Source organism: Peromyscus leucopus, chromosome 1 (assembly GCF_004664715.2).
Source record: "Peromyscus leucopus breed LL Stock chromosome 1, UCI_PerLeu_2.1, whole genome shotgun sequence".
NCBI lineage: Eukaryota > Metazoa > Chordata > Mammalia > Rodentia > Cricetidae > Peromyscus > Peromyscus leucopus.
Genome location: NC_051063.1, coordinates 186938348 through 186964053, shown reverse-complemented (window position 1 = coordinate 186964053; position 25706 = coordinate 186938348). Strand labels below are relative to the sequence as shown.

The 25706-nt window shown below is 47.2% G+C and overlaps 3 protein-coding genes across 4 annotated transcripts; 1 reads left to right on the top strand and 2 right to left on the bottom strand.

The window, feature by feature from the left end:
• Positions 1-1011: 1011 nt before the first annotated feature.
• Positions 1012-6413, bottom strand: Oscar (osteoclast associated Ig-like receptor). Its single transcript, XM_037199814.1, has 6 exons — positions 6297-6413; positions 5749-5781; positions 5436-5447; positions 2153-2452; positions 1679-1960; positions 1012-1495 (listed from the first exon to the last, which is right to left on the bottom strand). The coding sequence occupies exons 1-6, from the start codon at positions 6331-6333 to the stop codon at positions 1344-1346; spliced, it is 816 nt and encodes a 271-aa protein (XP_037055709.1). The 5' UTR covers positions 6334-6413; the 3' UTR covers positions 1012-1343.
• Positions 6414-7576: 1163 nt separating this feature from the next.
• Ndufa3 (NADH:ubiquinone oxidoreductase subunit A3) lies at positions 7577-10118 on the top strand. The gene is made up of 4 exons (XM_028863039.2): positions 7577-7667; positions 7893-7967; positions 9560-9637; positions 9960-10118. The coding sequence occupies exons 1-4, from the start codon at positions 7658-7660 to the stop codon at positions 10049-10051; spliced, it is 255 nt and encodes an 84-aa protein (XP_028718872.1). The 5' UTR covers positions 7577-7657; the 3' UTR covers positions 10052-10118.
• A 193-nt stretch (positions 10119-10311) lies between these two features.
• Positions 10312-25681, bottom strand: Tfpt (TCF3 fusion partner). Of its 2 annotated transcripts, none has more exons than XM_028863037.2 (6): positions 25296-25681; positions 24460-24718; positions 21466-21536; positions 11101-11170; positions 10783-11019; positions 10312-10470 (listed from the first exon to the last, which is right to left on the bottom strand). In XM_028863037.2, the coding sequence occupies exons 1-6, from the start codon at positions 25316-25318 to the stop codon at positions 10351-10353; spliced, it is 780 nt and encodes a 259-aa protein (XP_028718870.1). In that variant the 5' UTR covers positions 25319-25681; the 3' UTR covers positions 10312-10350. The 2 variants fall into 2 exon arrangements, with proteins under 2 accessions (XP_028718870.1, XP_028718871.1); XM_028863038.2 differs by having other exon boundaries at positions 10813-11019.
• Positions 25682-25706: the final 25 nt, after the last annotated feature.

Here is a 25706-nt window from a genome sequence, read left to right as displayed (position 1 = left end):
GATTACAGGCATGCGTCACCACAGCCCCGGCAAAACGCCAAACCTTAATTCTTGATTTTTATTTAAGTTGGCCAGGGGCCTGGGGTTGTACCTTAGGGGTAAAGTACTTGCTAAGCATATACAAGGGCATAGGTTCAGTGCCCTATGCTAAAAAGCAAAAAACCAAAACATTGGAAGAAAAACGAGGATTTGAATCCTCCAAATTTGAGGTCCTGGAGAGATGGCTTAGCAGTTAATAGTACTGGCTTCTCTTCTAGAGGACTTTGGTTTAGCACCCACATCGTAGCTCAGATCCAATCTGTAGTTCCAGTTCCAGGGGATCATATGTCCTCTTCTGACCTCTTTGGGGAGCTAAGATATATATATATATATCAGCCAAGGTGAATCTCTGAGTTCGAGGTCAGCCTGGTCTACAAAGGATAGCCAAAGTTACACAGAGAAACCCTGGCTCAAAAAACCAATATATAATGTATGTAAGCTGTGGGCTGTCTTTCTGTATACTGTGAATATATGCTGTTCCCATTGGTTAATAAATAAGCTGCTTTGGCCTATAGCAAGGCAGCATAGAGGCCGGTGGGAAATCCAAGGAAAGAGACGGGAAAGAGAAAGGCAGAGTCTGGAGAGAGAAGCCAGCAGCAGCCAAAGGAACAACAAGATGCCAGCAGACCAGTAAAGCCACAGCCACATAGTAACACATACATTTATAGGAATCGGTTGAATTAAATTGTAAGAGCTAGCTAGCAAGAAGCCTGAGCCATAGGCCATGGCCATACAGTCTATAATTAACATAAGCCTCTGTGTGTTTACTTGGGACGGAGCAGCTGTGGGACCAGGCGGGGACACAGGAAAATGTCTGACTACATATGTATGTATGTATGCATGTATGCATGTATGTATGTATATGTATATACATATATATAATTGTTTTCTAAGTGTGATAGAATGAACCTATGCTCACAGCAAAGCCGGGAAAAAAAGGAAAAGAAGGGGAGAGGGGAGAGGGGGATGGGAGGGAGGAGATATGAGGGGGGAAGGGGTTTTCAAGAGAGGATAAAGTCACTAACATTAACTGAACATCATTTACCACAGGCCAGCCACTGCTTTTAATCCTTCAACACCCCTAATAATGTTGTATTAAACCATTTTGCAACCAAAGAAATATGGTAGTGCTGTCCACTCCCCTGGGAAGTCTAGGAGAGGACCCAGCAGGAAGCTACCGTGCAAAAGGGTGAGGGTGGTTAATCCAGTGGAGTCTGGACGCCTGGAGCCTTCCACAAGGGGTAATCACCAATGATCCCGGCTTCTCTGCCCATCTCCAGACAGGACCTTCTCATCCCACATGCCTACACACAGTTTTGCTGAGGCAGGAGGCCACCAAAAGCAGAGTTCCTGCTATGCCAGTCAAAAGTAACTAAGATGCCCAAACAGATGAGGACCAGCCCGGCCACTCCCAAACGAATGAGGTTTCCCTGAGTATAGTCCAAGGAGCCGGAACCTATGGGCCAAAGAGAGGGAGACAGGGTGTTGGTGCCCGTCTCCGAGCCGTACCCGAGTCTTGATGCTCTTCTGCATATCTGACACACAGACGGAGTTGTAGACTTCAACTCCCACGTCTCTAAATTGAATGGGGTTAATGTCCCTGGACCCTTGGGTCTGAAGAAGGCCCAGAGCACCTCACCTTCGGAGCTGATGACCAGCGGCGGGCTGCGCTGTGACAGCACATAGGGCGCAGATGGTGTGTGGTAATAACAGCTGTAGGTGCCCGGAGCATGGGCGCCCGTCAGAGGGAAGTCAGCCCAGGGATACACAGAGTCGATGTACTGCAGAGGGATTGCCACACCCACGCGGTACAGCGCAAAACTCATGCCCGGCATGCGGCCTGCACAGCGCAGGCTTATGTTGGCTCCTGGAGCTACCACAGGCCCAGGCAATGCAACCAGCGTTGGTCTGGGCAGCTGATCTGTAGAACACAGGCAAGGTTTTAAGTAGGCTGGCTTGCCTGTCTCTCTTTGCCCTCCCCCTTCCTCCTCCCTCCTCTTCCCCTATGTTCTACCTCCCTACCATCTCTCTCCTGTGTCCCTCTTCCCCGCCACACCCACCCTCCACCTTAACCTCACTCCTGCGCCCTTCTCCAATTCCTCCCGGATCTCACCTGTCACCAGCAGTTCCAAGACATTGCTGGACTGGGACCAGACACCGGGTCCCCAGTCTGTCCTGCGATAGCGGCAGTAATAACTGCCTCCCTGGGCCAGAGCCACTTCCTCCAGGAAGAACTCAGCCAGCTCCGCGGACACATCCCGGAAGAACAGGGGGGTAACATCCCCAGCTCTGAAGAGTGCAAACCGCCAGGCAGGTTGGGGTGCACGGCACCGCAAGGTCACGTTGACTCCCGGAGTCACAACTGCGGCAGGGTGAGCCCCCAGCCAGGGCTTGGGGTTTGAGGCTGGCGGAGCTTAATAAAGAGAAGTGCTTGGGTCCTCAGGACCCTCCATCCCTCCCAGCAGCCCCAGGAGACGTAGAAGAAGTTGGACAGACACCGATCTCTCCTGATCTTAGATCTCTATAAAGGAGGGGAGGGCCTGGAGTACAATTACAACTGGCCCAAACTAGCTGAAAATCACAGGAGTAAAACTTTGAGCTTGTTTTGTTTTGGAGGAAGGGTTTCTCTGTGTAGCAGCCCCAGCTGTCCTGGAACTTGCTCTGTAGCCCAGGTTGGCCTAGAATTCACAGAGATCCTCCTGCCTCTGCCTTGCGAGTGCTGGGATCAAAGGTCTGCACCACCATGCCCACCTTTAACTGAGTTTTCTGCTGTGGAATATTTGTTTACACTGTGAAGACGCATCTTTGCCAAGGCACCTTCTGATTGGTTTAATAAAGAGCTGCATGGCCAATGGCTAGGCGGAAAGAGGTTAGGGGGGACTTCTGGGCACAGAGAGGACTCTGGGAAGAAGAAAAGTGGGACACCATTGAGCATGGAAGAGTGGGACACAGAGAATGGGAGAGAGATAAAAGCCACATCGTAGAACATAGATTAATTAAAAAAAAAAGGGAGGGGGTTAATTTAAGTCATAAGAGCAAGCGGGACAAGCCTAAGCTAATGGCCAAGCTTTTATAATTAATAATAAGTCTCTGTGCCGTTATTTGTGAGCTGGTGGCCCAAAGGAAAGTCTGACTACAGCTTTTCCCTGTAGTTATTTGTTTTTGCCCAGAAGTGAACCCAGGGCCTTATGCATTGTGGGTAATCACTCACTCTGCCACTAAGATATAGCCTCAAACCTCCTCCTTTTTTTTTTTTTTTTTAGACAAGTTCTTGTGTAACCCTGGCAGGCCTTGAACTTGCTATGTAGAGAAGAATGACCTTGAACTTCTGATCTTTCTGGATTATAAGAATGAGCCACCATCGGGACCACCACCTCCCCTCCCCATCTATGTAGTACAGGGGCCTGGTGGGCAAGCAATCTATCAACCAAGCTAATCCCCAAGCCCTTCTCCGAAATTTTAAGGTATAGTTTCAAAATATAATACCAGAAATGGTTACTTTGTTTTGTTTGGTCTTATTATTACTGGTTTTTTTTTGTTGTTGTTCATTTGTTTGTTTTGAGACAAAGCCTCACTGTGTAGCTCAGTTTATTCTAGACCTCACTGGTGGTACAGGCTGGCTTCAAACTTGTAATCCTTCTGCCTCAGTTTCCAATTGCTAGGCTGACAGCTGTGTACCACCACACCTCACTACAAGCAGTTAAGGTTTGCCACATGACAATAATTACTGCTACGGGAATTGAACGTGTTCCCCAGCTTAATCTTTGATATAACGATGTTGAAAGGTGGGTCTTTAACAGGTCATAGACTAGTGAACTGAAGAGATGACTCAACAGTTAAGAGTGCTTGCTGCTCTTGCAGAGGACCTAGGTTTGGCTTCTAGCACCCACAATGAGCGACATATAACTACTTGTAACTCTAGTTCCAGGAGGGATCTTGACATCTCTGGCCTCTGCAGGCACGTGCACTCATGTACGTATACTCCCACACAGACACAAACACATACACATAATTAGAAAAAAAAATAAATCTTTCTTAAGTAGGTGATAGAACAGTGGGGTACATGTAACCATTCCTCAGTGAGGGCTGGGGGGGTGTGGCTCAGTGGTAGAACATCTCTCTAGAATGCCCCGGTGAGGGACTGGGAGTGTTGCTCGGTGAGAGAGTACTAGCCCACGACGCACAAGACCATAGTTTCAAAGCATCCCTAGTACATATCCAAACAACAAAAACATAACATGGTCAATGACTCAATAATTCCACTGCCTCAGCATACATAGGCAAACTCTTATTTGTAAATAAATTTCAAATGTAAAAATAACTGTAATGATTGGGAAATATCTCCAAGACAAATTGTTAAGTCTAACATTTAAGACCCAGAGCAGAATGGGTCATGAAATACCAATTTTGATCTGGCAAGAAAAGGGGGAAGTGTGTAAATGCGTGATGTGTATGAATGCATGGAAAGCTTTTTGTAGGATCTGAAGCTTGTTTCAGGAACACAGGAAGGGGAAGAGGAAGATTGTTATATCTTTTGGTAATGACTGAGTCTTTATAACACTGAGTACCCATTAGCTGTATCATTTAAAATAATAGGCAGGTGGTAGTGGCGCACATCTTTAGTCCCAGCATTTAGGAGGCAGAGGCAGGCAGCTCTCTGTAAGTTCAAAGCCAGCCTGGTCTACATAGTGAGTTCCAGGACAGCCAGGGATACACAAAGAAATCCTGTCTCAAAAAAAAAAAAAAAAAGAAAGAAAGAAAATAATAATAAAAAAACAAATTTAAAATCAGGGGACTAGACAGATGGCTCAGCAGTTAAGAGTACTTGCTGCTTTTGCAAAAGACTGGGGTTTGATTCTCAGCACCACATGGTAGCTCATAACCACCTATAACTCCAGTCCACAGGATCCTCAGGTTTCTTCTGAGCTCTGCCAGCTCCAGACATGGATGTGGTGCACATACATGCATACAGGCAAAATACTCATACACATAAAATGAAATAGTTAACTGATAACTCAGATATGAATGGCTTCCCAGATGGTTCTCATTCAAAACTGGAGTACAATGGGAGAAAGGTTGGGAGAAAGGAAACACCGTCTCCACCAGAAAACCCAAGGTGAAACCATCCTGGGGTAGGGGAATCCTCCTTTTGTGGAAAGCAGTTTCCAGTGAGAGAAGCTGGTATAATGGGCATTGCAGGAAATCCTATGTCTGGACTATGCCAGGATCCGAGCCTACAGTTGACCTACATAATCATATTAAATCCTTACTGCAGCCCATTTTCCAGAGAAGGAGATGGAGTCTTCAAGACCCTGGTTTGTTCAAGGCCATGCAATGAAGAAGATGGTCTAGTTTAGGTCTCCTTAGTATCCACATTCATGGTCTTCTATACTCACCTCTAATGGTCACTAAAGGGATGAAGGGAAGAGAAGGGAGAAGAGAGGGAAGGGAAGGGGCCAAGGAGGAAAGGAATGGAGGAGGGAGGAGAGGGAGGGGAGAAGGACGGAGGGGAGGAAAGGAGATAGGAGAAAAAGAAGAAATAAAAGGAACAAGGGAGTTAGGGGAAACGAAGGGATGGAAAGAGGGAGAAGGAAGAGGAGGAGAGGGGAATAAGGAAATCTGGGGTGAGGCTGGGCATCAAAATAAAGTGGTTTGGTGGAGATGGGGTGTGAGCAGCATGAAGGAGAGCACTGGGAGCATGCCACTCACCTGTGGGTGCGAAGTCCGCGTGACACACGGGCCCTGCAGAAGGTTAGGAGCCAGTTCTTTTCCAAAGCTTGTGACTACCAGTCTTCCCTCACTGAGAGCCCTAGAGTCTGACTACACAGTTTCTTTTTCCTCTGGGAAATAAGAATCCTATCCCTGTCTTCTTTAGGATCCAGCAAAACTCTAGACTTCCATTCCCCAGGTACTTAAGAAGCCAGCGGTCTGACCCAAGAGAGTGGGCCTTTGTTCTCCCTCTTGGGGTTTGGAAGTCTGGATGTGCTCCTCTTTCCAGTGCAGGAGTCCTGCCCATCTGTCATGAGAACTGAGTATATTCCTTGACCCTAGATATCACTTACTTTCCTCCTGCCTGGAGATCCAGAGAAATCTATGCTCACCCCAGACCCAGCAGTCTGTCTTCCCCCATTTAGGACTCGAGTGTCTGGGTACCAGTCCTGACTCTTTTTTCTAAACTGGATGTTGATTCCAGATAATCAGATACGGCTCTCAGCCCAGCCAAGCACCCACCCACACACAGGGGAGGGACGGCTCACAGAAGGTCAACAGCTGGAGTATCAGCGACAGGATCATGGCGGGCACTCTCCGTGGAGCTGGGGAAAAGGCGGACCCTGCCTTCTGTCCTCTGAGGAAATGAAGCAGCACCAGAAAGCCATGTGAGAGCCCTGTTTAGGGAAGAGAGGAGTCAGGTGGAGGACCCTGGGTAACAGTGTCATTGCCGCATTGTCTTGGAAAAAGTTGCAAGAGGGACAGTCAGAGCCTCCGGTATTCATTAATTCCATTTAGAAGTAGGGGAGGAGGGCTGGGGATGTTGTAGCGAAGGGGGAGACTGCTTGCCCAGTGTGTTCTAGCCCCAGTGGTGAGAGGAGAGAGAGAGAGAATGAGAGAGAGAGAGAGAGAGAGAGAGAGAGAGAGAGAGAGAGAGAGAGAGGAAGAGAAGGCTCAGACTCCATCAGTGCCTCACAGTCCCGGGTCTCGCTGGCTCAAGCCGATAACTTTTTTTTTTAAGTGATGTGCACGGTCTTGGAGGCTCGGGTTTGTAATCCCACCTACTTTGAACAACCAAGGCAAGAGGACCCCAAGTTCAAAGCTTGCGGCACCAACCTGAGCCATTTAATGAAACCCTGTCTCAAAATAAAAACTAGAGATAGGGCGCGAAAATGTGGCAGTCAACAGTAAAGGACTTGCCTAAAATCCACCATCTACAGCCTGGGGGCGTGGTTCAGTGGTAGAAGGGTAGTCTAGCCTATTCTGGTTTCAATCTCCAGCGAGACTGAGGGGCGGGGGGAAAAATGCGGTGAGCTGCATGCACACTAGTAACATAAAGCACAGAAAAGTCCTTAATCTGCCGGGCGGTGGTGGTGCACACCTTTGATCCCAGCACTCGGAAGGCAGAGGCAGGTGGATCTCTGTGAGTTCAAAACCAGCCTGGTCAACAGAGTGAGTTCCAAGATAGCCAGAGTTACACACAGAGAAACCCTGTCTCAAAAAACAAACAAAACAAAACAAAAAGTCCTTAATCTATTTGGTATCGATTTAGAACTTCCAGAATGAGGGGCTGTCTAGATGTGACCTCATTGTAAAGCGGACTTTCTTGCCGGAGAACTCCAAGTTACTCCTTTGACGCATTTTTTTTTAAGCTAAAAGAAAAAGTTGAGAGCAGCAGGTGTGCAAAGTCCTTGTGGTTTAAATCTTTGCCGCCAAGGTTCTCTGCTGTAGTTTAAAACGTCGGCTAAGCCTCACTCGGGAACTACAACTCCCATAAGGCTCCACGCCCTCGCCTTCCTACTCCGCTACTTCGACTCGGAAAGGCGCAGCCCAAGGGGCGGATCCTCGCGCAAAGGAAGGGACCACAACTCCCAGAGAGCTCCGCGCCCTGGTCGCCTCCGAGACCAAGATGGCCGCGAGTAAGTACTGGCTCGGGAGGTGCGCGGGGCTCAGGTAGTTCCCAGGGAGCCGTGGGCTGGCTGGTGACTGAGGCTCAGCAGAGCTCTGGGGGCGCGGTGGGGTCCGTCCCAGAAGAGGGGCGCGGCGGTCACGAGGGTGCTCTTGCAGAGTAGGAGTGGTAGGAGAGGGAGGGTTAGAGGTCACCGCAGCAGCCCCCAAGGGTGACTCTTCTCCCACCTCTCTAGGAATCTCCGCCTTCCTTAAGAATGCCTGGGCGAACCAGCCGGTGCTGGTGGTGTCCTTCTCCATCTGGGGTCTCGGTGAGTGCTCCAGGAGCAAGTGTGCATCCTCCACCCTGAGGACATCAGCGTTCCACAGTTCATCTTGCAGCCCCCTGGCCCGTTCCGTTCCGACATTACCGTAGCCTCCGTTCCTCAGCATCCTACACACACCTACAAGACAGCCTCACTTGTACTTGGACTTCGAAGTGCAGAAGCCTGTCTTAGGCAGATCTCCCAGCAAGCCTCTCTGGTGAAGAACCTGCCTTGGGACAGGGCTGTTCACAGTTCAGATGCACTGGAGCCCTGGGGGATGGGGGTGACCTGTTAAGCAAATTCTGATGACGAAGGTCTGGGGTGAGACCTGTGGTTTGGTAGTTATCACAGTCCCATAGTTATTGTCAGTATCGCCGAGCCGGAGTGTGATAATGAAGTTCTAGAACCCCCCCACCAGCCACCCAGCACTCTAATTTCAAAGACCTAGAATACCCTAAAGTATGTGGTTTTAATGTAGAGAACGTTAAGATAATTACTTGAGGCATACTAATTCGTTCTTTAAAGGTAAAATTACATTTGTGTGTGTGATTATCACCAGTTGGTTGTGGAGGTCAGAGGACAACTTGCTGGAATCAGTTCTCTCCTTCCGCTCTGGGAGTCTCAGGGATTGAACCTGTTGTCAGCCTTGGCAGCAGGTACTTTGACTTGCTGAGCTCTCTCACAGCTCCAAGGTTAAATACTTTCTAGAACTGATTTTATTTTTACCTTTTCAGTTTGTTTATATTTAAAAACAAATATAGGGGAACACACAATTGATTTAGCCCAAGCTGGCCTCAAACTCACAGCAGTCTGCTTTGGCTTCTCAAGTTTTATTGCAGACACAAGCCAATCTTTTTTAAAAGTGTGCGTGTGGAGGTCAGAAGAGGGCATAGGATCCTTTGGAGCAGGAGGTATAGGCAGTTGTAAGCTAATGAACATGGCTGCTGGTTATTGAACTCAAGTCCTCTGGAAGATCAGCAAGTGCTCTTAACTGAGGAGCCATCTCTCCTCCACATTTTAAAAACAGATTTATGTATATGTGTGTTTCTGTATGCCACATGTGTGGGAATGCCCACAGAAGCTATATGAGTTTGTGTCAGCAACACTGGTCTATTAACATTCCTGTTGCCGGGTGGCAGTGGCGCATGCCTTGAATCCCAGCTCTCAGGAGGCAGAGCCAAGCGGATCTCTGAGTTTGAGGCCAGCCTGGTCTACAGAGCGAGACCCAGGACAGGCACCAAAACTACACAGAGAAACCCTGTCTCAAAAAAAAAAATCCTGTTATATACCCACCTCCACTCCCGAAGACTCTTGGCTATAGCCCACATGGGCTAATCCAAAAGCTGTCAACTTGTGACCAGCCTTTGGGCCTCACATGTTCTTGAGTCCTGGGCTCTGACCTCTCTGCTACTCCCCACTTCGATTTACACTGACCTCTGATAAGTGGGGATGGTGGAGTGCTGAGGGACCCACCCAAGGGCCCTCCTGGTTGTGCTGGCTCTTCCTGCTCCCCTTTGCCAGGGCTCGGCTTCTACCCTTTCCCCACCCCTCGAGAGCCACTTCATCCTTGGATCTCACATTTATGCCTTTCTCCACAGCTATAATTATGCCCATAATCAGCCCCTATACCAAGTATTCTGGCATGATCAACAGGGCCACACCCTACGTCTACCCAGGTGAGCAGAGACCTGTGCTGGGGGAGGGGCAGGCACAGCTGTGTAGGAAGAGTCCCTGCTGCGTTTTTGATGTTCTTTGTACTTTTAACTTAACATGTTTTGAGTTTCTCTCTCCAGATTTCTGGTCTCTGTGTTCCTCTGTCCCTGTTAGAGATATCTCCCTCATTTGGCTGTCTCTGCCGCTCCTGAATCTCTGGCCCTCACTGTCCTCTTTCTCACCTGGCGTCCAATACTGTCTCTGAATATATAGAGACAGACTACCTCTTCTCTACAGGACCCTAGAGATCTGCTGATCTCAGCGGCTCACCCTTTTATTTCACAGTGCCTGTACGAGATAATGGGAACATGCCGGATGTGCCCAGCCACCCCCAGGACCCTCAGGGCCCAAGTCTAGAATGGCTGAAGAACCTGTGAATCCTCCTGCTGATGGAAGAGGCCCCCTTCCCTGTGCCCCCCAGTAAAAATGTGAAAACCAACCACACAGTCTTTTCCTTGGTGAATTTCTTTTGTTGTTGTTTTGAGAGAAGGAAATCTCACTATTTATGTAGGCTAGGCCGACCTGGAACTCAAGTGTGTAGCCAGGGTAGCCTCACACTTATGGCAATCTTCTGCCTGGGCCTCCAATCCCAGAACCTGAGTGTTTCAGGGATGGGAGCAGTGGACAGTGGCCTAAACAAGTGTACATGGGGAGTCTGTTTATTGGGGAGAGAGGATTAGTCAAAGGGTGGGCTGGCTAGGGTAGGGTAGGGCAGCAGTTTGTCCGGCCCTCGAGAGACCCAACTTGAATCCAAGGCCTCATCTGCTTCAAAGCCAAAGTCTTCCTCAACCTTAATCTGGAAAGATAAGCAACAAGATGTGAGTGGACATGGAGACCTAGAAGACATACCCCACTCCCAACACATGCACCCAATCAGCCTATGGGCACCGGTTTCCCGGGCCAGTCACTGTCCAGCAGCCCTGCCTGACAAGTATCCCTCAACTGACTTCCTCTGTCCCCACTGTTCACACATCTAGTCATTTTCTTTAAACTCTAGTCTAAATTTTCCAACTCCTCTTCCCTGTCCTACCTGACGTTAATCCTGCTGCCACTCTGCCCAGCCCTCCCCCAGCCCCAGACCCCTCAAAACCCAGCCCAAGATTCTCACCACGCCTTGGCCCCAGCCCTCGGCTCCCACCTGTACTGGGGCCAGTTCTGGGGTCAACGAAGCCCCCACCCGAGGTGCCCTCCGCCTCTTCCGCCCACTGGGCCCCTCGCCAGGGGCTGGGCTGCTGGGGTCTAGGGGTGCAGGTGTCCTTTGGGGTGGGGAAAGCCCCTCTTTCTCTGGAGGCTCGTTCTCAGCATTGCCTGGGGTGGGGACATCTGTGCCTTGGCTGCCATCATCCTGGGAAGATGCACATTGGAGGCAGTTAAAGACTTAATTGGACTCCCCACTCCCCGAACCTGCCTGGAGACCAGAGCTCACCTCCAACACGATGGTGAACTGGCTAGCCCGGTAGTCATCCCCGTACGAGTCCAGCACCCTCATGAGGAACCTGTGTGGACAGAGATGCAGGCTCTGGGGCATCATATCTTCTGGGGGAGGGAAGTGACATCATAAAGTCCAGATCTCCCTTTACCTTAATCTAAAGTCCCAAATTAGAAAGGTTTGGAGCTCTGCAGCCTGCGGGCATAGCCTGGGAACCTGTCTGACCCAAAGTCTGTGAAGGACAGGTTAGATACTTTCCCGATCTCTAAAGAACACAGTGTGATTGTCAGCATTGGCAAACATTCAATTGGATTCCAATTTTGTTGTTGGTAATGAAGACTGAATCCAGGGCCTTGAACATGCTTCACAAATATTGCACTGCTGAGCTAGGAGTCCCAAACCTCTTATTTATTTATTCATTTGTTTTTGTTTTTGAGATAGGGTTCTCTGTGGAATAGCCTTGGCTGTCTTTGCTTTGTAGACCAGGCTGGCCTCGAACTCAGTGAGATTCACCTACCTATGTCCCATGAGTGCTGGGATTAAAGGTGTGTGCCACTACACCTGGCTGCAAACTTTGTTTTTTTGTGACAGGGTCTCATGATCTAGCCCTGGATGGCCTTGAACTTACTATGAAGAACAGGCTGGCCTTGAAGTTACAGAGATACACAAGCCTCTGCCCTCCAAGTTCTGGGATTAAAGGTGTGTGCCACCATGCTTGGTCTCTAAACATTTTTTGTTTTGTTTTTAAGACATTGCCAGGCCGGGTGGTGGTGGCCACGCCTTTAATCCCAGCACTCGGGAGGCAGAGCCAGGCGGATCTCTGTGAGTTTGAGGCCAGCCTGGGCTACCAAGTGAGTTCCAGGAAAGGCGCAAAGCTACACAGAGAAACCCTGTCTCGAAAAACCAAAAAAAAAAAAGACAGTACGGTGGAACGCACCTGTAATCCTAGCCAGAATTACAGTCAGACAGGAGGATCAGAAGAACAGGGTTAGTTTGAGGCTGGCCTGGGCAACAGGAGCCCCTGACTTGGGTGGAATGTGGGGTGTGAGGAAAACTAGCTGAACAGAGGAGGGCATGGCAGAAGAACACCTCTGGCAGCAGGAGACCCTGTCAAGGCACTGAAGTGCTCTCAGGCTGTTGAGTTCTACATAAAGCAAGCCACCCAAGCCAGGCCACACTGGCTATCATGAGGATGCTCACTCTCACTATGCCAGTGAGGGCACTGAGAGGCTGTGAGCAGAGGGACAGGCTGTCTGTCTGTTTTTCAAGACAAGGTTTCTCTATATAGTTCTGGCTGTAGACCAAGCTGGCCTTGAACTCAAGAGATCCTCCTCTGCCTCCCAAGTGCTAGGATTAAAGGTGGGTGCCACCACCTGGTTTGTCTTATATTTGAAGATTGTGTGCCCAGTCACCAGATTCTGATATAAGAGGTCTGGGGTGAGGCTGGGAACTTGATTTTGTAAGATCCCCTAGTGGCAGGGTATGACAAGTGGTCCAGAGACCCTCTGGGAATGTGGCTGTGATCCAGGTAGAGAGTTTAGAGACTTCATCAGTCTTACTGGATTGTTAAGGGGAGTTCATTCATTCAGCTTGGGTGGCTAATTTCTCAACTTCATGTTTTACCTACAAAGGCCAACAACCCCTATCATCAAGTCCCCTGATCCTACTGTAAAGTAAAATCTTGACTAGCCAAGGAGTGAGTATCAATAAAATTCCAGCATCCAGGAAGAAACAAACAAAAAAGCCTGCAATATACAGGGAGAGCCTTTCTCTCTAGCCAAAACAAAAGGGCTGGAGAGATGGCTCAGCTGTTAGGAGCACTTGCTGCCCCATCATGAGGATCCCGGTAGCCACACCGGAGGGTTCACAAATCCCTCTAACTCCAGCTCCCAGGCTCTCTTATGGTCTCCACAAGTGACCTACATGTGTGCATAGAAACAATCACACACAAAGGCACAAAAGATTTTTAAAAATAAAAACAAACACCTGGGCATGGTGGCACAAGCCTTTAATCCCAGCACTTGTGAGGCAGAGGCAGGTGGATCTCCAAGTTCAAGGCCACCCTGGAACACACGGAGAGTTCTAGGACAGTCAGGGCTACACAGAAAAATCCTGCCTTGAAACAAAACAAAAAAGAAAACGAACAAGGGCGGGAGGGGTGGGAGCATGCTGCTCTTCCTGAGGACCTGGGTTCAGTTCCCAGCACTCTCACTGGGTAGCTCACAACTGTCTGTAACTCCAGCTCCATTCTCACACTTTTTCCTTTTACAGTACTAGAGGTTGAACCCAGGGCCTAGAGAGATGGTTCAGCAAGAGCACTGACTGCTCTTCCCGAGGACCCACATGGCAGCTCACAACATCTGTAACCCAGGGGATCCAATGCCCTCTTCCTGTCTCCTTGTCCACTTCACACACGGGGTACACTGGCACACGTGGTACACTGGCACACGTGCAGGCTGTAGGGAAGAGGAGCTGGCTGGAGAAACGCACCCTGACCCTGGAGCCCAGAACAAGGGAAGGATGGCTCAGATCAGGCCAGTGAGAGAAACACAGTTTGGTTAGCTCAGATCAGGGCCATCTCGGACCCGGGCCAACTGACTTGTGAAACATTGAAGATACAATAGAAGAAAGAGATTCATCAATCAAAGAAAATGTTAAATCAAAAAACTTGTAACACAAAACATCTAGAAAATCTGGGACACAGTGAAAAGACCAAACCTAAGAATAATAGAAATAGAAGAAGAAGAAGAAGAAGGAGGAGAGGAGGAGAGGAGGAGGAGGAGGAGAGGAGGAGGAGGAGGAGGAGGAAGAAGAAGAAGAAGAAGAAGAAGAAGAAGAAGAAGAAGAAGAAGAAGAAGAAGAAGAAGAAGAAGAATCCCAGCTCACCAGGCAGTGGTGGTGCACACCTTTAATCCCATCACTCGGGAGGCAGAGGCAGGTGGATCTCTCTGAGTTCAAGGCCAGCCTGGTCTCCAAAGCGAGTTACAAGAAAGGCACAAAGCTACACAGAGAAACCCTGTCTCGAAAAAACAAAAAAAAAAAAAAAAAAAAAAAAAGAATCCCAGCTCAAAAACTCAGAGAATATATTTAACAAAATCATAGGACAAAAATGTCCAAACATAAAGAAGGACATTCCTATAAAGGTACAAGAAGCTTATAGAACACCAAATAGATTGGATCAGAAAAGAAAATCCCTGTGCCACATAATAATCAAAACACTAAACATACAGAACAAAGAAAGACTATTAAGAGCTACAAAGGAAAAAGGCTAAGGAACATATAAAGGCAGAACTATTAGAATCACGCCTGACTCCTCAAATGAGACCCTAAAAGCCAGAAGAGCCTGGACTGATGTCTTGCAGACTCTAAGAGACCATGGATGCCAGCCCAGACTAATATACCTAGCAAAACTTTCAGTCACCAGAGATGGAGAAAACAAGATATTTTACAACAAAGTCAAATTTAAAACATATCTATCCACAAATCCATCCCTACAGAAGATACTAGAAGAAAAACTACAATCCAAGGAAGTTAACTACACCCATGAAAACATGGGCAATAGATAAAATCTCACACCAGCAAAACCCAAAGAAGGGAAACATACACACACACATCAACCACAACCACTACCAACAACAACAACAACAAAGGAACAGGAATTAACAATCACTAGTCATTAATATCTCTCAATATCAACGGACTCAATTCGCCAATAAAAAAAAAACAACACAGGCTAACATAATGGATATGGAAACAGGATGCATCCTTCTGCTGCATACAAGAAACATCTTAACATCAAAGATAGACACTGCCTCAGAATAAAGGGTTGGACCTAAGAAGTAAGCTAGTGTAGCTATCCTAATATCTAATAAAATAGACTTCAAACCAAAATTAAACAAAAAAGATGGAGAAGAACATTTCATACTTATCAAAGGAAAAATCCACCAAGATAATGTCTCAATTCTGAACATCTATGCCGCAAATGCAAGGGAACTCACATTTGTAAAAGAAACATTACTAAAGCTTAAATCACACAATGAACCCCACACATTAATAGTGGGAGACTTCAACACCTCACTCTCACAATGGTCATCCAGAGAGAAAGAAAACAGAGAAATAACAGAACTAACAGACATTATGACTCATATGGACCTAACAGATATCTACAAAACATTTCACCCAAACACAAAAGAATGTAACTTCTTAGCACTTCATGGAACCTTCTCCAAAACTGACCATATACTCAGCCACAAATCAAGTCTCAACAGATACAAGAAAATTGAAATAACCCCCTGCATCCAATCAGACCACCATGGATTAAAGCTGGATTTCAACAACAACAGAAACTACAGGAAGCCTACAAACTCATGGAAACTAAACAACTCTCTACTGAGTTACCAATGGGTGAAGGAAGAAACAAAGAAAAATTAAAGACTTCCTAGAATTGAATGAAAATGAAATGCACAGCATACCCAAACTTGTGGGATATAATGAAAGCCATGAAAAAAGGAAGGTTCACCAAAGGCTGAGGGGCCCCCAGCTGGATCAGGCCCTCTGAATAGGTGAGACAGTTGATTGGCTTGATCTGTTTGGGAGGCAACTAGGCAGTGGGACCAAGTCCTGTGCTCATTGTATGAGTTGGCTGTTTGAAACCTGGAGCTTATGCAGGGACACTTGGCTCAGTCTGGGAGGAAGGGACTGGACCTGCCTGGACTGAGTCTACCAGGTTGATCACAGTCCTTGGGGGGAGGATTTGCCCTGGAGGAGGTGGGAATAGGGGTGGGCTGGAGGTAAAGGGAGGGGATGGGAGGGGGGAGAATAGGGGAACCCGTGGCTGATATGCAGAACTGAATGGTATTGTAAAATAAAATAAAATAAAGAAAAGAAAAAAGAAAAAAAAAAAGGAACGTTCATAGCACTAAGTGCCTTCATGAAGAAGTTGGAGAGATCTCACACTAGTGACTTAACAGCACCCTGAAAGCTCTAGAACAAAGTCACCCAGAGGAGTAGAAGGCAGGAAATACTCAAACTGCGGGCTGAAATCAATAAAATAGAAACAAAGAGAACAATACAAGGAATCAATGAAACAGAGTTGGTTCTTTGAGAGAATCAACAACACAGACAAACCCTTATGACAATGAGGAAATCCAAAGAATCATTGGGTCATACTTCAAACAGGTACTCTACAAACCTGGAAAATCTAAAAGAAATGAACAAATTTCTTGATAGATACCACTTATCAAAATTAAATCAATATCAGATAAATAATTTAAATAGACCTATAACCCCCAAGGAAATAGAAGCAGTCCCAACCAAGAAAAGCTCAGGGCAAGAAGGTTTCAGTGCAGAATTTTACCAGACTTTCAAATAAGAGCTAATACCAGTACTCCTCAAATTATTCCACAAAGTAGAAAAGAAACATTGTCAAATTCTTTCTATGAGGACACAGTTACCCTGATACCCAAATTACACAAAGATTGAACAAAGAAAATTACAGACCAATTTCCTCATGAACATTGATGCAAAAATACTCAATAAAATACTGACAAACCAAATCCAAAACACAATGAGAAGATCATCCACCAAGATCGAGTGGGCTTCATCCCAGAGATGCAAGGATAGTTCAACATACAAAAATCTATCAATGTAATACAACATATAAACAAACTGAAAGAAAAAAGCCACATGATCATCTTACTAGATGCTGAAAAGGCCAGTGAAAAATCCAACACCCTTTCATGATAAAAGTCTAGAGCGATCAGGAATACAGGGAACATACCTAAACATAATAAAGGCAATTTACAGCAAGCTGATAGCCAACATCAAATTAAATGGAGAGAAACTCAAAACAATTCCACTAAAATCAGGAACAAGACAAGGCTGTCCACTCCTTCCATATCTACTCAATATAGTACTCAAAGCTCTAGCTAGAGCAATAAGAAAACAAAAGGAGAATTGAACAAGAAAAATTAGAAATTCAATTCAGTAAATTGGAAAAGAATAAGTTAAAGTATTGCTATTTGCAGATGATATGATAGTATACATAAGCAACCCCAATTCTACTAGGGGACTCCTACAGCTGATAAACATCTTTATCGAAGTAGCTGGATAGATACAAGATTAACTCAAAAAAATCAGTAGCCCTCTTATATACAAATAATAAAAGGGCTGAGAAAGAAATTAGGGAAACAACACCCTTCACAATAGTCACAAACAATACAAAACATATTAGGGAAACTCTAACCAAGCAAGTGAAAAATCTGTATTGACGAGAACTTCTAGTCTTTGAAAAAAGAAATTGGGGACAATATCAGAAAATGGATCAGTAGGATTAACATAGTAAAAATGGCCAAATGCAATCCCCATCAAAATTCCAACACAATTCTTTACAGAACTTGAAAGAACAATACTCAATTCATATGGAAAAACAAAAAACCAGGATAGCTAAATAATCCTGTACAATAAAAGAACTGCCAGAGGCATCACCATCCCTGATCTCAAGATCTACTACAGGGTTATAGTAATAAATGACACAGACATAAATCTACACACCTATGGACAGTTGATTTTTGACAAAGAAGTTAGAAATATACAATGGAGAAAAGAAAGCATCTTCAACAAATGGTGCAGGCATAACTAGATGTCAGCAGGTAGAAGACTGCAAATAGATCCATATCTGTCACCATGTGCAAAACTCAAGTCCAAGTGGATCAAAGACCTCAACATAAATCCAGTTACACTGAACCTGACAGAAAAGAAAGTGGGGAAGAGCCTTGAACACATTAACACAGGAGACAACTTCCTGAATAGAACACCAGTAGCACAGACACTAAGATCAACAATTAATAAATGGGACCTCCTGAAACTGAAAAGCTTCGGTAAGGCAAAGGATAACATCAATAGGACAAAATGGCATCCTATAGAATGGGAAAAAATCTTCACCAAACACACATCCAACAGAGGGCTGATCTCTAAAATATATAAAAAACTCAAGAAACTAGAAATCAAAAAACCAAATAATCCAATTAAACAATGGGATACTGAACTAAACAGAGACTTTTCAACAGAAGAATCTCAAACAGTAGAGAAAAACTTAAAGAAACGTTCATCATCTTTAGCCATCAAGGAAATGCAAATCAAAACAGATCGGAGATTACACCTGTCAGAATGGCTAAGATTAAAAACACAAATGACAGTCTATGTTGGAGAGAGTAAGGAGCAAAGGGAACACTCTTCCACTGTTGGTGGGAGTGCAAACTTGTACAACCACTGTGGAAATCAGTATGGCGCTTTCTCAGAAAATTGGGAATCGAACTACCTCAAGACCCAGCCATACCACTCTTGGGCATATACCCAAGGAATGCCCAATTATACCACAAAGATACATGCTCAACTATGTTCATAGTAGCATTGTTTGTAATAGCCAGAACCTGGAAACAACCTAGATGCCCTTCAACTGAAGAATGGATAAAGAAAAACGTGGTAGCTACAGATACACAATGGAGTACTACTCAGCTATTAAGAATGATGACATCAGGAAATTTGAGGCAAATAGATAGAACTAGAAAAATATCATCCTGAGTGATATAACACAGACCCAGAAAGACAAACATGGTTTGTACTCACTCATAATTGGATATTAGCTGCGAAGTAAAGGATAACCATGCTACAAACCACAGACCCTGAGAGGCTAGGTAACAAGGAGGGCCCCAGGTGGGATGCTTGGATCTCCCTGGGAGTAGGAAATAGAAGACATTGCTTGGGTGGACTGAGGGAGGGTGGGGATGGGAACATGAAGGATAAGGTTGGGGAATGGACGGGGAACAGTGGAAAGGAAGGGTAGTCTGGGTTCAAGTAGAAACCTGGCATAAGGGTAACTCCCAGGAATCTACAAGGATGAGCCCAGCTAAGACTCCCAGCAATAATGGATACATAGCCTGAAATGGCCATTCCTGTGGCCAGGCAAGACTTCCAGTGGAGGGATTGGGAAACCAACCCAGCCACATAACCCTCAATCTACAGTCTGTCCTGCCTATGGGATGTGCTGGGGTAACAGTGGCATAGAGGGAGTGACCAACCACTGAACCGTCCAGCCTGAGACCCATGCCAGGAGAGTAAGCCCATCCCTGACACTGCCTGGAGTGCCAGCACCCAGAGGCTGGATGACCCAGAGACCTAGGATAGAACCAAAATGACTGGAGGAAAAAAATGTCAATGTAATGTTGCCTAAAGATATTCTGCCATACGCATAGTTCGGTGCCTAGCCCAACTGTCATCAGAGAGACTTCATCCAGCAACTGATGGGAACAGATGCAGAGACCCACAGCCAAACAAACATTAGGCAGAGCTTGGGGAATCCTGCTAAAGAGAAAGGATAGAAGGATTGTAGGAGTCAGAGGGGCCAAGAACATCACAAGAAAACTTACAGCATCAACTAGCCTGGCTCATAGGAACTCACTATGAGTCAGCCAGGGAGGGACAATCTAAGCCCTCTACATACGTGTGACACTTGTGTAGCTTGGTCTTCTTGTGGGACTCCTAACAGAGGGAGCAGGGGCTGTCCCTAATGCTTGGCTGTCTCTAAGCTTTTGCTGCCTTCTGAAATATTCTTTCTCATACTGGGTTTATTGCCCAGCCTTAATACAAAGGGAGGTGCTTAGTCTTGCTGCAACTTGATTATGTCATGTTTTGTTGATACTCATGGGAGACCTGTCCTTTCTTGAACAGGAGTAGATGGGGGTGGGGATGGAGGAGAAGTAGTGGGGAGGGACTGGGAGGAGAGGAAGAAAGGGAAACTGTGGTCAGGATATAAAGTAAATAAATAAATTTAAAATAAAATTTAAAAAAATGACAGAAAGATTGAACTCAGGGCCTTGCACACGCTAAGCGAATGCTCTATGGCTAGGCCACATGCCCAGCCCTTCCTGGGAGAGTCTAGGCAGATGCTCTACTAATGAGCCAAAACCCAGCCCCTCACTGGATTTTTCCAGGCAAGCACGATATTACTTCGGTCCTCTTTTGATTTATTTTTATGTATATAGCTATTTTCATATGCGCGTGTGTGTGTGTGTGTGTGTGTGTGTGTGTGTGTGTGTGTACACCTTGTACATGCCTGACACCCACAGTGGCCAGAAGAGGGAGTTGGAGGTACAGACAGTTGTGAGCCGCCATGTAGGTGGTGGAAACTGAACATGGGTCCTCTCCAAGAGCAGTAAGTACTCTTAACCACCAATCTACCTCTCCAGTCTGTAAATTTAAATTTTAATTTATCAAATATAAGCAAAAATATCCATCTATAGCTAGCTAGCAGCTACCATACCTGACAATGTATCCTAGGAACTGACTACAGGGTGATGCTGTGGAACAAGCATCTTTTGGCACACTATGAATATGTATTACTCCCACTGGCTAATGAAGAGTTGACTGGCAGGGGGAGGTTAGGCAGGAAAACCAGACTAAGAGGATGCTGGGAGGAAGAAGGGTGGAGTCATGGGAGTTCAGAGGAGTTGACAGACAGATGCAGAGGGAGCAGGAGATGAATGTACCATGCTAATAAAGGTACCACCATGTGGCAGAGTGTATATAAGGAATATGGGTTAATTTAAAATGTAAGAGCTTGTTAGTAATAAGCCTGAGTTATTGGCCGAGCATTTATAATTAATGTTAAGACTGTGAGTGGTTATTTGGGAGCAGGACAAGAAAACTCCACCTACAGGGTGAAGATCTGGGAGTGTGAAGACTGATCAGCAGGGATGGTTGAGAAGGAACTGCCTAGAAGTATCAAGACACCAGGAAAGTGTTCTTAGGGAGGGCCCATGGAGTCCAATGTGCCAAGCTGTGGAACTGAGAAGAGCTGCGTGGACTCGGCCTCAAAGAGCTCTGAACTGTAAGTTTGTTCCTGTGTCAGTGGGATACATCAAGTGGGCAGCTGACGGTAGGGCTCACACCCTACCTGACCATGGGGATACCAGTACCCGGCAGGAGGTACTGACCTGAGCTTGCCACAGTGAACTCTAGCTCAAGCCTCGGTGCAGACTCCAGATGCTGCTGCTTGCCACCCTTAATGTCGGAGGATGCAGCTCAGAGACACAGCAAGTAAGCTCTGCGCTGCTTCCTTCCTGCAGTCCTCTCTACTTACACGGAGCAAACGCTCTGTCCTACCCCTTGGTCCAGTCCCAGGGCCAGCTCTTCTCTCCAAGACCCAATTCCACTTCTCCATTTATCTCATTCTGGGCCCATGTCTTCAGCTTTGTCCCTGTGCCGTGTGAAGGCCAGGAGGACGAGAGATGGCGCACAGGGTGAAAGGTGGTGGGAACATGTGGGAGCGGAGGTGCTGGACCCACAGAGCCTGCAGAACGGTACCTGCGCTCCTGCTGGAGTCTCCGGGTTATCCTTTGCACCTGATGGAGCCTGTTCAAGACTCGCTCATTCACCTGCAGGACGGCAGAAGAAATGCAATGGTTTGAACGAGAAACGTCCTCAGAGGCTCTGGCATCTGAATACTGGTTCCCAGTTGTTGGCACTATTTGAGGAGGTCTAGGAGGTGAGGCCGTACTGGCGGAAGTACATCACTGGGACCAGGCTCTGAGGTTTCAAGAGCCTCACTCCATTCCCAGGGCTGTTTCTCTGCTTTGTGCTTGCTGTTCAAGGTGTGAGCTCCCAGCTTCCTGATGCCTCTGCTCCACCACTTTGGATTTGAACCCTCTGGAACCCTAAGCTAAAATAAACTCTTCTTCAAGTTGCCTTGGCCATGGCATTTTGTCACAGTAACAGAGAAGTAACTTATATAGAAGCCTGGGTCAGCAGGACTTCATCTATTCTCCTATTCACTTATTCAGTGTTTCTAATGCCATGCCTTCCATGTACCTGGCTCTATGGAGACATTTCAGGGCCCAAGGCCCTACTTCGTTCACTTCTTTCTCCCGCCCATCATGGCTCCCCTGGTCTAGGGAATGTCTTTCCACATTGTTCTCTTGTCCTCTCTCTCTCTCTATTTATTTTGAGCCAGCATCTCACTATCAGTCATGCCTGGCCTAGAACTTGCAGAGCTCTGCCTCTCCTTTATCTTTTTCTTTTTTTTTTGGGGGGGGGGGAGGGTCTAGGCAGGGTTTCTCTGTGTAGCCCTGGCTGTCCTGGAACTCACTCTGTAGACCAGGCTGGTCTTGAACTCACAAAGACCCACTTGCCTCTGCCTCCTGAGTGCTGGGATTAAAGGCGTGCGCCACCACTGCCTGGCTCCTTTACTTTTTCTAAACATACACATCTTCATTACTCGGTTCACTTACTGTCTGTCTAGCCACCCACAACATAAGCTCCCCAGTGACAGCAATGTGCCTGTGTCCCCCAGGCCTTAACAGAGCCTGCCTGGTAGAGCCTCAGTCAAACCTTGCTGAATGAATGATTACAGAACTTTCCACTTCGAATCTGAAATACCTCCTTTTCTTAGTTACTCTTCTATTGCTGTGAAGAGGCACCATGACCAAGGTAAATCTTACAGAAGAAAGCATTGACTTGGGCTTGCTTACAGTTTTAGAGGGTTAGTCCATTATCATCATGGTGGGAAGCAGACAGGCATGACTCTGGACCAGTAGCTGCGAGACTTACATACTGATTTTCAGGCAGCAGGCATAGAAAGAGACTGGACCTTGCATGGCCTTTTGAAACCTCAAAGTCCACCTCCAGAGACACACCTCCTCTTATAAGGTCACACCTCATAATCCTTCCCAAATAGTTGACTAACTGGGGAACAAGCCTGCCAACATATGAGCCCATGAGGGCTATTCTCATTCACCCACCACACCCTCACGGGCTCAAGCTTTCAATGCATGGCTCTCAGTTGTTGGTGGGAGGCTTGGGAAAGTTCGAGAAGTGCATCTGCCTAGCAGAGATCAATTATTAGGGTTTGGCCTCTGAATGTTATAACCTGTCTGTGGTTCCTGCCTTCCTCTCTGCTTCCTGGTACACAATGATGTGAAAAGCCTCTTACACATGCTCCTGCCTACACAAACTGAGCCGCTCTACTGAGCATCCTCACCATGAGGCACTGGAGTCATGAGTCAAAATAAATCTTTCCTCCTTTAAGTTGCTTCTGTTGGGTGCTGGGGTCACAGAAATGTAAAAGTCATTAATAAAAGCACCAAAGTGTTTGGCAGACACCAACAGTCTGCATGTCAGGTATTAGACCCAAAGATGGCCACTGTAATAAGGGCCATTGGAAGACCATTAAGCCAATATGTGAATGATAAATAGGAGACAAATGAGCAACAAGTCAGAAAGAAAACACTTTGGCAAAGAACAGCCCCTGAAGTTTCTGAAGACCCCAGCCCAGGCATGGAAGGAAAGGGATGTGACTCAGACAGAGCCTAGGACATGGGCTGAATGTCCAATATGTTCCTTCTGATCAGAAAGACCCCTAATTCCTGCTCTGCCACTCATCAGCTGTGTGGATTCTTACAAATTACTCAGCTTGACCTTGGGTTTCTGAATGTGGAATCTATTCTTAGTGGGGTGGATTAAGAATGGAAGCTTAGGGGATGGAGCAACAACTGGGTAGGTAAGAGTGCTTACTTGGGAGAGGGGAAGTGCTGCAGAGATGGCTCGCTGGTTAGGAGCATTGACTATTCTTCCAGAAGACCCAGATTTAGTTCCCAGCACCCATATAGAGGCTAACAACCATTTGTAACTCTAATTCCAAGGGATCCAATGCCCTAGTCCAGCCTTTGTGGGTATTAAGCATGCACAACATGATGCACAGACATACATACATGCAGGCAAAACACTCATAAATATTATATACGTGTGTGTGCACGTGTATACATACACACACACACACACACACACACACACACACACACACACACACTGAGTAGGAAGATCCACTCTGAATGTGGGCAGCACCATTTCCATGGACTGGAACCTGGAACTTAGTAAAAAGGAAAAGCCAAGCTGAGTACCAGTATTCATCTCTGTCTCTCTCCTTCCTGACTATGGATGCAACATGACCAGCTATTTCAGGCTCTTGCCACCATGGCTTCTTCCCCTCCATGATGTATCCTCAAACTCTAAGCCAAAGTAAGCCCTTCCTCAAGTTGCTTTGTCGGGTATTTTGTCATGACAACAAGAAAAATAACGAATAAATATGTTCTGGAAGAGAGCACTCCAGGTGCCTGGCAGATTTCGACCCACGTGGATCTGTTCATTTGTTCTAGTACGAGAGGACATGAGAAGAAGAGAAGGAAACTGGAGGAGGAGGAAGGAGGAGGAGGAGGAGGAGGAGGAGGAGAGGAGGAGGAGGAGGAGGAGGAGGAAGCAGTTTAGGCCAGAGGACCCCCAAAATGGGAATCCACACTCACCTACCTGCTCGATCTCCCGGCAGCGCCGACCTAGAGCCTGGTACTTTCTTCTGTTTAGTTCCCGTTGGCGACGCCTGCGACCCCGAGCTGCCTCTTCCTCTTCATCCCGCTCCCGGAGTCCTGAACCACCCAGACCACCGGACACAAACTCCACTTCTGTCTCTAGCTCACTCTCCAGGATGTGGCCACCAAACAGGGGAGGCAGAGCCAGCTCTGAGCCTGGTGGCGCTGAGAACTCTTCAAAGCCCACGGCTGCCATGGTCCTGTAGGGCCGATAGGTTTCAGGAACCGTGCATTCGGGCTCTCCAGTCCCTCCTCAGACACTCTGGTCCAGGCCCCAGCCTTCCTCCCTCACACCCTACGGTCCAGGCCCGAGAATCAGACCCTAGCCTCCTTCCTCACCCCCAGGAGTCCAGGCTCTACCCCTCCTCACTCACATCCCGGGGTCCAGGTCCGAGCACTCTTCCTTAACACCCAAGAATCAGACCCTAGCCTCCTTCCTCACTCCCAGGAGTCCAGGTCCTACCCCTCCTCCCTCACATCCTGGGGTCCAGGTCCCAACAACCCTTGTCCCTCACACCTAGAAATAAGACCCTAGCCTCCTCCCTCAGATTTGGAGACCACGCTCTTCTTGCTCTCAGATCCATGAGGGCACACAAACTCCTAGTCTTCTTCCATAGGATGCTTCAGTACAGCTACCAGCACCCCAAAAAGATTCCAAAAGAAAACAGCTTCACAAACTACAATCCCCACCCGCCTTAAGACCACTACGGTCGACCGCGGCACACCACGCAGCAGTGTTTTCGGATTTCTCGTTTACACACAGGCTCAGCTACTCACCCTTCTCTCTGTTCCAGCTCCATTTCTCGGATCAGGAGACACACCTCAAGCCTCAAATAGGTGGCGCCGTGCACGAAACTACCTGTCCCATTAGGCCTCGCGACACAGGAAAGCTTCGTGTCTCCTGGGAATTAGAGTTTCCTACCCCCACCTTCGTTTGCACCCGACCCCGAGTTGCGGCTTGAAGTCCTCGGTGTATCCTCTAGCGCCTCCACCGATCGTCTTCGTCGCCGCCGTCTTTATTCCTGTCTCGTCGCCGTGTCATAGAGCCAAAGCGATTTCCCACTTACCAGGCTCAACCCACAACGTCGTCGCAGGAACCGGCCGAGCTCCACTTCCCGGCTTGCCGTCCAGCGAGCCAGGCAGCTGCTAATAAAGTTGTTGTCCAAACGCTGCCGGAAACGTCGCGGG

Excerpts from the sequence above, each read along its gene's own strand:
- Oscar (XM_037199814.1), bottom strand. The coding sequence starts at position 6,333 with ATGATCCTGTCGCTGATACTCCAGCTGTTGACCTTCT. Across the intron at positions 5,782-6,296 it reads ACTCCAGCTGTTGACCTTCT|GGCCCGTGTGTCACGCGGAC; the intron begins GTGAGCCGTCCC and ends AACCTTCTGCAG. Across the intron at positions 1,961-2,152 it reads CTTGGAACTGCTGGTGACAG|ATCAGCTGCCCAGACCAACG; the intron begins GTGAGATCCGGG and ends TGTGTTCTACAG.
- Tfpt (XM_028863037.2), bottom strand. The coding sequence starts at position 25,318 with ATGGAGCTGGAACAGAGAGAAGG. Across the intron at positions 24,719-25,295 it reads GAGCTGGAACAGAGAGAAGG|GACCATGGCAGCCGTGGGCT; the intron begins GTGAGTAGCTGA and ends TCGGCCCTACAG. Across the intron at positions 21,537-24,459 it reads GCTGCCGGGAGATCGAGCAG|GTGAATGAGCGAGTCTTGAA; the intron begins GTAGGTGAGTGT and ends GCCGTCCTGCAG.
- Ndufa3 (XM_028863039.2), top strand. Across the intron at positions 7,968-9,559 it reads CTTCTCCATCTGGGGTCTCG|CTATAATTATGCCCATAATC; the intron begins GTGAGTGCTCCA and ends CTTTCTCCACAG. Across the intron at positions 9,638-9,959 it reads CACACCCTACGTCTACCCAG|TGCCTGTACGAGATAATGGG; the intron begins GTGAGCAGAGAC and ends TTTATTTCACAG.